The following is an 11,107-nucleotide window of genomic DNA, read 5'->3' on the forward strand; positions in this document are numbered from 1 at the left end:
AAGTCTTCATGTCCTCATTGGTGAATAGGGACCAGTGGGTGTCAGAAGCTGACTTGAACTCAGGTTATTTCCATTTTAAAAAGGTGGGGAATGGACCCACCCAAAGCTCCATAATAAACTAGTATTGAATCAGAGTTGAATGCTTGCTTAGCCCTCTGCCCTCTCCTTTACCCATCTCAGGGGTCAGGAGACAGCCTTTAAGACTGGTCCACTTACAGCCAGAGAAGCCTCAGTTTTTGTCTGGGGAGGACGGGCAGAGGCAGAGGCCGAGGCCTTCCTCCTGTGACTTGGCTGTGTTGTGGCTGATCTTACAGCAACATGAATTCTAATTAGGAGAAACTGAAAGTCAGCCAAGAAGCATTTATTAATCACCCATGTCTGGGGTATTGAGCTGGGCATATGAAGATAGGGACTTTAAATGAGGAAACTTGAGCCCGAAAGAAGTGAATTGACTTATCCAGGTCTCCTAGCTCTGTTCCTTTGGGACAGAGCTTGCATCCCCATCCCCCACTCACCGACTTATTTCCTCTGCTTCCAGAAAAGATCAACATTCGGGTGCTAGATCCTTTTACAATTAAGCCTGTGGATAAAAAACTCATCCTTGAGAGTGCCCGGGCAACCCATGGCCGCATCCTGGTCGTGGAAGACCATTACTATGAGGGTAAGGCTGGGATCCTCGGTGGGGGCAATGCTGTGGGTAGGGGTGAGGGTCTCCAGCCATCTTGGGGAGCAGACTAAAAGCTTGGGAAATGCACTGAGTTGGGGGTCCTTGCCCTTCCTCTTTCCATCCCTCTCCTAATTATCCCTTACTTAAGGGGATCCCCAAAACTACGCCCACTTGGCAGTGAATTTACTTTCCATTAACATGGGTTCCATTTGGGGCCTGGAATCACCAGGAAGAGACAAAGAGAGGGCTCAGAACAACTTCTGATCATAGACTCCCAGACAGAGCTGGCAGGAATCATAACCCTAATCTCATCCCCCTCATTTTACAAAAAAATAAGTAAAAGCCCAGAGAATCCAGAATCCACTTAGAAAAAGTGACACCCTGGAATGTCCCCAGTTCCTTGGGTTCCACATCTGGTCTCTCCCTTGGCCCACACTGGAGTAGCTAGTTGGTGCCTTAGCTCACTTTCCCTGCCTACAGTTTCCAGAGTCAGGTTGTGCTTGGCACCCTAGGCCTCGCTCCCTTCCTCCTTCCCATCTCCTCTCCTTCTATTCTCTCCAGGTGGCATAGGAGAGGCTGTGGCTGCTGCCATAGTGGGTGAACCTGGCATCACCATGAGCCACTTGGCGGTCGCCAATGTCCCGAGAAGCGGGAAGCCTGCAGAGCTGCTAAAGATGTTCGGCATCGACAAGGACGCCATCGTTCAGGCAGTCAAGGCAGCTGTGTCGCAAGCCTAAGGTGCCCGTGTCGCAAGCCTGAGGCGCCTGCTGGCCATTCCAGACCAAACAAGAAGCAGGGAAGAGGGAGAAAAGTTCCTGTAACTAGCTACATTAAGTAACCTTTGTTTCTACTGAAGATCAATTGAAAAATAAAATGAAATGTTTTGAGAAAATGTTGCCAGCCAGGGTTATTTTGTATCCATACAAGGACTATTTCTTAAGCTCGGTGGGCACTAGGGAAACAATGTATTCCCTGCCTTCAAGGTGCTTGCAATCTCTGGGGGTGAGAAAACGAGAAGAAAAACAAATTCGACATAAAAGAGCAAGAACTAAACTCCAAGCTGGTGGCTTTGCATCCATTATGGAAGACAAATAGAGCAAGGAGAAACAAATACGATCTTTATTGGGCCGGAAAGAAAAGGAAGAATCCTGAGGAAAGACTTGAAGCCATGTCCTTTGCCTCCTTCCACTGCCAGCTTCAGAAACCCTTCTGGCCTGGGGCTGACACCTTGTATGGGAGGCTTTCCAGAAATCAGGTTGTCCCAGAGTCATGGCCAATCAAACCCACTCCATCCCACTGGGTCAGAGGCGACTGTACATTAGGGAACAGAAGGCTCAGAAAGGGAGGAGGATGAGGATTAGGGCACAGTTTCTCTTCTGAGAGCTGAGGGCAATTTCCTGGTCTAGGCATCTCCTTTTACCTGATTAGAATCAGGAGAGAATGAAATGAACCTGTTCTCTCTGTCCTTGCTCAGTGGGGGGGGGGGGGGGAATGACACAAGGGGAAGCCAGGGGCAGCTAGGTGAATAGAGCACTGGCTCTGGAGTCAGGAGGACCTGAGTTCAAATATGAACTCAGACACTTAATAATTACCTAGTTGTGTGGCCTTGGGCAGGCCACTTCATCCCATTGCCTTGCAAAAAAAAGGATAGAAAGTCAATTTAAAGACTGGAAACCCCCCAAATGGATTAGCCCCCTAACCTGGACCTTAGTCTACTGAAGTGTAAAATGAGGCATTATACTGGTGAGGGAAGCCTTAGTCTCACTATTGTAGTATGTCGCTAAGTTGTGTGAAATAGTAGATTCCAAGAGTCTTTTCCCAGAGCTGGCTGTGCCAATGAAGAAGGCATAAATCATATCTTGTATCTATGGCTGGGCAGTAAGTGTAAAATCAGGAAGGTGAACTAATAAGATCTCTAAGAGCTATGAGATCATCTCCTTTGATCTGGAAGAGATTTGACTGACATGGGGACAAAGTGTATTGTCTCCTTGCTGGATTTGAAGGCAGGAAGACCTGTTAGTCTAACTTTAAAGAAGTTGTGTGACCTCACCCTTAGAAAATCATTTAACTTCCTTGGCCTCAGTGCTTCATCTGTAAAGTGAAGTTGTAGTAAGACATCCTTAACCTGTTTTGTGGGATTAGACCCCTTGGAAGGGTATTGTGGTGAAGCTTCATGCATTCTTTCTCAGAATGTTATATATAATAAGCACATGGGATTATAAAAGATAGTTAAGAAAAATTTCAAAAATTCATTCATAGATACCCAAGCTCAGAAACTCTTAATTAACTGGGTTCCAATTTTCCATCTAGGACCCAATGAAGAACCTATACTGAAGGCACTACCACCAAGACAGGATTGGCAACCAAGAGAAGAGGGTTTTGGGTGGGGTGGGGGTGGGAAGGAGGAAGGAGCTAAGTCAGCAAATGTTTGGATTCTGTATATGAAGGAAAGTTCAACTGAAGCTGCACCTCCCTGAAGGATTTCATACATCCTGGAAAGGGATCAAGGAAGAAGAAAGGGTCTTTTCATGAGTCCCAACTCCTGACTAGTAGGATCATCTGTGTGGGGAGGAGAGAAGGGGAACTTAGGTTGGTTTTTCCAGGGAACCTTGTTCATTTTCAGGGTAGAAATTCATTTTGGAATTACTCACTTGTGATCACTTATTTATCCTACAGGAAGCCCCAAAATGTGGTAGGAAGGTGCCCAAGATGGATGGGATAAGAGGCTGTTTCAGGGCATGGACATCTGTTGGAATTCCTGACTTCATCCTCACTCCATATTTTGAGGGCCCTTTTTTCCATGATACAACAGATTTATATGAGCTCTATGACCAATAACAAAGTCCACTCCCTATCAAGAACTAAGGCCTCTGGGGCTGACAAGTAAAGGCAGAAGAGTTGTATTTCCTTTGCTGCTCATAGTAAAAAGCTCCCAAACTCTTGGCTCCAGTTCCTCATTCTGTTAAGAGAAGGGGATGTTGGGGAGTCTAATGAGACCAGTGCCCAAAAGCCCAGCCCTTGGACTCATCAGCTCAATCTGCTTCAGACACCCAGGGAAGGAACAGGAAGTCTGTCTTTATTTGCTCCTTGGTCCAGAGAGGAGTGTCTCTTCCTTTTTTGGATCTGACCTTCAGAAGCTCAGCAACTCGGCCTTCCTCCAGGGGTCTGAGTGCCCCTCAATCAAGAAGGGGGTCAATCAGGTGGCAAACTGGGTTCAATTGTAGGAGTTCTGGAGAAGCATTTAGGTGGAAAAGAGACTGGCAGAGAGCTGGTGGTGGAGGGTGACAGAGGAAGAAGGCCCTTCAATTACAGGCCTTGGAGTACGCTCTAGTGGACTCCATTTATCACTGATTTTATCTATGTGACAAATGGCAGTGACAATCAAAATGAAAGTGAGGCTCTTTACTTGAATGGCTAGGGACCCTCTATAATCTCAAGTCTCTCTGCATTTGGAACACAGACAGGAATTGCACTCTCATGATGTTAACTTCCTCCATCTGTGAAGGCACAACTTCCTCCCCAACTAAAGACTGCTAAGGTATCAAGTGATTGTCCCAGGCTCACAGTCAGGATCAGAAAATGAGCATGAGGGTGGCTAGGTGGTGCAGTGGATAGAGCACTGGCCCTGGAGTCAAGAGTACCTGGGTTCAAATTGGGCCTTAGACACTCAATAATTACCTAGCAGTGTGGCCTTGGGCAAGCCACTTAACCCCACTGCCTTGCAAAAAACACATCATGGAACATGGCCTTGGAACTAGTAAAACTTTTAAGATTCATCCTTTTTTTTAAAGTTTTAGTAGTTCCAAGGCCATGTTCCATGATGTGTATACAACCCCCTCCATGACCATGCTGTTATATATAAATGGACACACAACACACACTAGCTGTCCATCCCAGCAATGTCATATCTATCTCATAATCTACGTACTATCTGTGTCTATTTTGTGATAATGTGAATGTAGTTTGAAGTACATGTGTGTATAATGAACCGCAGCCATCATGGTGTGATACACACAAATCTCACATACATTCCTCTGTAATTTTGAATGCTAGAGTGGATAAAAACCGTGGCTTGGCCATCAGAAAGCTTTGGATTCAAGTTTCTCCTCAGCTCTTGGACTTTTGGCAAATGAAAATCTGAAAGCTCCCGAGCTGCATCAGTGGAGGGGGTTTCTGTTCCCATCACAGGACTAAACCACAGTCACACCCTCCCAGGAGAACAATGGGGAGATGAGTTTTCTGTGCACACTTAAGGCTTTTTATCTTTCAGAATGATCTCATAAAGGCTGTGTGTGTGTGTGTGTGTGTGTGTGTAAGAGAGAGACAGACAGACAGACGGACAGACAAACAGACAGAGGCTGTCTAAATCTTTTATTTTCCCTGGTATGGTTTGACATCACCCATCACCTTCCATTAGAAATTGGCCAACTAGAATGGGAGAGCAGCGCCACCTTATGGGCATTTTGCATCAGTGCTGCCACAAGTGATGGATGTAGAGAGAAAGGGCCAAAGAGAGCCCTGTCCAGGATAATATCTTCCTTCTTTTAGAGATGGAGGGAAGAAGACCTGAATGGCCTTGCCTGAAGGACCTTAAGACCACAGAGGCCTCCAGTCTCATCTTTTCAACCTAAGGATGAGGTGACTGGGCTCCAGGGATGAAGCCTGGGGAAAACACAGCAGAGCCAGGTCTTTCCACAGGACTATGCTGCCTCGAAAGACAGGATCCCAACAGGTTGCAATGAGTCATTGCCCAAACAGAGCAGATGCGCAAGGAGGGGAGGAAGAAGAAAACGAGAGTGGAGAACAGTCTGGGTGGGTTGAAAAGAATATAGGACTGGAGGTGTCATTCCCCAGGCAAGCTCACAGGCTACATAGCACCCAAAAGAGATTCTAACATTATTTCCTCATAACACCCACTGCCTGGCCACTCAGGGGGAAGAGATTGGTTCCACTAATCACTCACTCAGGAAACACCAAGTAGATGAAGGTGTGACCTGCACAAAGCATCCCACAGAAGAAGTAAAAAGCCAGTAAAGCAGGTATGTCACATCTGTGAACCAGATTAAAATGAAACTAGGAAATAGTTAACAAATAAATAAAAATACAATAGAACTGCTATAATGTGTGGTTTTCTTTATTTTTAAATTTTTGTGGCAATAGGGTTAAGTGACTTGCCCAAGGTCAAATAGCTCAGCAATTATTAAATGTCTGAGGCTGGATGTGATCTCAGGTCCTCCCTCACTCCAGGGTGGATGCTCTATCCATTGCACCATCTAGCTGCTCCTAATATGCAGTTTTCAAGTCAATATGCCACTTGCACAGATCCTTCATTTCTATTTGAGTTTGCTAGCACTGATGTTGGGGATGGCAGAGATGCAGACATGGGAAATGAGGAGGAGGAGGTTGGTCATGTTTTGAGAGGGAAAGAATGGGGAAGAATGGTTGGCAGAAGAACCTCAGTCCAATGGGTAAAACTGGAAGAGTTTTTAAAAAAATTCAGTATGGGTTGCCATTTGTACAGTTGGAGGAATGGGTCACGGAGCCATCATGGTTGCAAAGTATTATTAGCTCATCTGGAATTAGAAAATCTCAGAGTAGGAAAGGGGACAAAGGCCAGTGTGCTCAGCACGTACCAGAGAGAGCACTGGACCTGGAGTCAGGAGAATCTGAGTTTAAATCCCAGCTCAGACATGTGGCTTCTGTGTGACGCTGAGCAATTCAGTTAGTACCTCTTGGCCTCAGTTTTCTCTTCTGTAAAATGGGTTTATGAGCCATCTCATAGGGCTGTTATAAAGACTAAATGAAATATCACTAAAGTGCTTTGCCAACTTCTCATGTGGTGTGTGTGTGTGTGTGTGTGTGTGTGTGTGTGTGTGTTGGGGCAGAGTAGAGGGAATTCTCTTTGGTTCTAAAGGGCAAAATCAATGAATTTATCAAACATTTATTGTATGAAGTAGCTCCTATTTGTCAGATATAGTGTGAGGGATACAAGGAGAACACAGTCCCTACTTTTCAAGGAGCTGAGATTCTCTCAGGGGAGACAACATGCAAACAAATCTATACAATACAAGCTTTATATAGGATGCATTGGAAATAATGACCAGAGAAAAGACCCTGGGATTAAGAGGGAATGGGGATGGTTTTCTACAAGGCAGGATTATAATTGATGTGAAGGAAGCCAAGAGGCAGAAATGAGGAAGGGGAACATTCCAGGCTAGGGAAGGGCCAGCCAGGAGACAGCCCTGAGCTCAGAGATGGAGGGTCTTGTTGTGGAACAGCCAGGAACCAGAGTCCCTGAATCAGAGAGTACATGTTGGGGTGGAAGGTGGAAGAAAACTGGAAAGAGAGGAGGGTACAGGTTATAAAGAGCTGTGCATGCTAAACAGAGCAATTTGTATTGGATCCTGGAGATGACAGTGTTACTGGAGTTGTTTCTGTGTATGTCTGTGTGTGTGTGTGTGTGTGTGTGTCTATGTGTAGGGGGGGTAGGGGGGGTATAAGGGGTTGGGAAGGTGGGGACTGACATTGGCTTTAGAAGAATCACTTTAGTGGCTGAATGGACAGGAGTGGGGAGAGCCTTGAGACAGGCAGACTGAGCAGTGGCTATTGAAGAGTCCAGATGTGAGGTGAACAGGGCCTCCACCAGGGGGAGTTCAGTGTCAGGAGGGAGAGATTTTGCAAATGTGAAATTGCATACCTTGACATTGGCTATGGTGGTGCAAAAGATAGTGAGGAAGTCTGGATGACTCCTAGGTTGGAAGTCAGAGGAACCGGGAGAAGTTTCTGTTTTGCCTCTTCCTGGCTTAGCTATCAACACCATATTTGAGTCATGAAAGGAATTTGATAGGAACCCTTCTTTGCCTATTTTTCCAAATAGCTTATATAATATTGTAATTAATTGTTCTTTAAGTGTTTGATAGAATGCACTTGTGAATTTAGATTGCCAGATTTATTGGCACACAGTTGGGCAAAATAGCTCTGAATCATTGCTTTAATTTTCTCTTCATTGGTAGTGAATTCACCTTTTTCATTTTTGATATTGGTAAATTGGTTTTCTTCTTTCTTCAAATTAGTCAACAGTTTATCTATTTTCTTGGCTTTTCAAAAAACTAACTCTTAGTTTTACTTACAAGCTCAATAGTTTTCTTATTTTCAATTTTATTCATCTTTGATTTTTTGTATTTCTAATTTGGTACTTATTTGAGGATTTTTAATTTGTTCTTTCTCATTTTTAGTTGCATGCCCAATTCAATGATCTCCTTTAAAAAAATTATTCATGTAAGCATTAAAAGATATAAAATTTCTCCTAAGTAATATTTTGGCCACATCCCATAAGTTTTTTTGGGTTTTTTTTAGGCTTTTTTTTTCCTGCAAGGCAATGGGGTTAAGTGGCTTGCCCAAGGCCACACAGCTAGGTAATTATTAAGTGTCTGAGACCAGATTTGAACCCAGGTACTCCTGGCTCCAGGGCCAGTGCTTTATCCACTGTGCCACCTAGCTGCCCCCATAAGTTTATATTGTTTCACTATTGTTATTCTCTTGGATGAAATTATTGCTTCAATGATTTCTTGTTTGACTCACTAGTTTCCAATTAATTTACATGTAATTTTTATTGCATTATGATCTGAGAATCATTTAATATTTCTGCCTTTCTGCATTTTACTGTAAGGTTTTATGCCCTAACACACTGTTAATTTTTGTGTAAGTGCCATATATCACTGGGAAAAAAGGTATATTCCTTTCTAACTTCAATTTTTTTCAGAGGTCTATCATATTTAACTTTTCTAAGTTAACTTCTTTTTAACTTCTTTTTTGTTTATTTTGTGGATAGATTGATCTAATTCTGAAAGCAGGAGGTTTAGGTTCCCTTCTAGTATAGTTTTGCTGTCTATTTCTTTCTGTAACTCACTTTACTTCTCCCCTAAGAATTTGGATGCTATGCCACTTGGTTTATATATATAGTATTGTTATTACTTCATTGTCTATGGTATTTTTTTTTTAGCAAGATGTAGTTTCCTTTCTTGTCCCTTTTAATTTGGTCTGTTTTTGCTTTTGCTTTGCCTGAGATCAGGAGTACTACCCCTCCTTTTTTTTTTTTTACTTCAACCAAAGCATAACATATTCTACTCCAGTCTTTTACCTTTACTCTGTGTGTATCTCTTTTTCGAATGTGTTTCTTGTAAACAACATATTGTATGATTTTCGCTTTTAATCTATCCTGCTTCTGCTTTATGGGGGGAGTTTATTCCATTAACATCCACAATTATAATTACTAACTGTATTTACCTCTATCCTATTTTTCCGTTTATACTTTCTCTTTTCTTTCACTCTATACTTCCCTCCTCACTAGCATTTGCTTTTGACCACCTCCTCCCTCGTTCTGCCTTCCCTTCTATCAGTCCCTTCTGTTTCTCTCCCTATTTCCCCTCCTGCTTTCCCGAAGGGTAAAATAAATTTCTAAACCCAAATGAGAATGCATGTTTATTTTCTCTTTGAGTCAAATCTAATGGAATCAATGCTTACACCCGCTGTTCTTTTCCTTTATTAATAATAGGTCCTTTGTGCTTCTCCCAGTACAATCCTTTTTTTTCATGTCTTATTTTTTTATATTGTCACATCATAATCAAATTATACTCACACTCTCTGTCATTAAATACACTTCTTCTAAATGTCTTAGTAGAAATACAGTTCTCAAGAGTTACAAATATTATCTTCCTGTGTAGGGATATGTTATTGCATAACATTTTCTGCTGTTTATCTTTTTATACATCTCTTGAATTTTGTATTTGAAGATTGAATTTTCTGTTCAGCTCTGGTCTCTTGATCTCTTTCACTGAATATCCATTTTTCCCCCCTGAAAGATTAGGCTCAATTTTGCAGGATAGTTGATTAATCAGCTTTAATTCAAGTTCCTTTGCCTTCCTGATCCTTAATGTTGAAGCAGCTAAATTCTGAATATTTCTGACTGGGCCTCCCTGGTATCTGAATTGTTTCCTTCTGGCTGCTTTGCAGTATTTTCTCCTTGGGCTGATAATTCTGGAATTTGGCTATAATATTCCTTGGAGTTCTCATTTTGGAATCTTTTTCAGGAAGTGATCACCGGGATCTTTAAAGGACTATTTTACCTTCTCATTCAAGGGATATTAGAGCAATTTTCCTTAATAATTTCCTGTAAGATACTGTCCAAACTCTTTTTTTGATCATGGCTTACAGATAATCCAATTATCTTTCCTGAAGCTATTTTCCAAGTTGGTTGTTCTCCCTTTAAGGTACTTTATATTTTCTTCTCTTTCCAGTTTTTTCGTTTTTCTTGACAAATTCTTGATGTCCTATAGAGTCATTAGTTTCCACTTCCCAATTCTAATTTTTAAGGATTTATTTTCTTTAGTTAGCTTTGTGTATCTCCTCTCACTTAGCGAATTCTACTTTTAAAGACATTTCCCCCCATTTTGTTGACTCTATTTTTAAGAAATTGTTTTCTTTTTAAAAATTTCATATTATTGATATTTTATTTTTCCAATTATATGTTATGAAAGTTTCTCAATATTCATCCACATGCACATAAGTTAAAAGATTTACTTCCCCCTCCCTCCCCATACCCACTCCCCTTAGCAGTGAACAGTCTACTGAACACTGTTTATGTACATTTGTGTTTAACATATCTACATATAGCAATTTTCTATATAAGGAATTAGGACTAAGGGAAAAGGAAAAAACTATGGGATAGGAAGGAAAAACTTAAATGTTTTGTAGAATTTGTAGAATTTCACCCTTTTAAAAGGGTGAACATAGTGTTCATTCAGATTTTGTAGTTTTTCATTTTGTTTTATTTTGTATTTCATCTTCCTTTGGATATGGATAACATTGTCCATAACAGGACTCCCAGGGTTGTCCTAGCTCTCTCTGAATTGCTGAGAGGAGTTCTATCCATCAAAGCTGATAAACTCATAATGTGTACAATGTTTTCTTAGTTCTGCTCCCTTTGCTCAGCATTAGTTCCTGTAATTCTTTACATGCTTGTCTAGAATCAGATCATTTATGGTTTCTTATAAAATAATAGTGCTCCATAATATTCATATACCATAATTTGTTCAACCATTTCCCAATTGATGGGCATCCCCTTCATTTCCAATTCTTTGCCACTACAAAAAGAGCTGCTATGAATATTTTGGAAAATGTGGGACTTTTCCCATTTTTTATGATTTCTTCTGGATATAGGCCTAGGATTGGTATGACTGAGTCAAAAGTTATAATTAATTTTATTGCTCTTTTGGCGTGATTTCTTATTGCTCTCCAGAATGGCTGGATTAGTTCACAATTCTAGCCATAGTCCATTATTGTGCCACAACTTCTCTAACACTGATTGTTTTCCCTTTTCACCATTTTAGTCAATCTAATAGGTATGAGGTGGTACCAAATTCTACAAAACATTTAAGAAAC

General features: G+C 41.6%; 1 protein-coding gene across 1 annotated transcript in view; it reads left to right on the forward strand.

Annotated features, from left to right (window-relative positions):
* The window catches only part of TKT (transketolase), a 30,115-nt gene extending 28,556 nt beyond the window's left edge, over positions 1 to 1,559 (forward strand). Inside the window, exons 13-14 of the mRNA XM_074199191.1 lie at positions 539 to 661; positions 1,229 to 1,559. Of these exons, the coding sequence (XP_074055292.1) occupies positions 539 to 661; positions 1,229 to 1,404 (299 nt within the window). The 3' untranslated portion in view covers positions 1,405 to 1,559. The remainder of the gene's footprint in view (positions 1 to 538; positions 662 to 1,228) is intronic.
* The last annotated feature ends 9,548 nt before the right edge of the window (positions 1,560 to 11,107 follow it).

The sequence above is a fragment of the Macrotis lagotis genome, chromosome 8 (genome assembly GCF_037893015.1).
Source record: "Macrotis lagotis isolate mMagLag1 chromosome 8, bilby.v1.9.chrom.fasta, whole genome shotgun sequence".
NCBI classification, from domain to species: domain Eukaryota; kingdom Metazoa; phylum Chordata; class Mammalia; order Peramelemorphia; family Peramelidae; genus Macrotis; species Macrotis lagotis.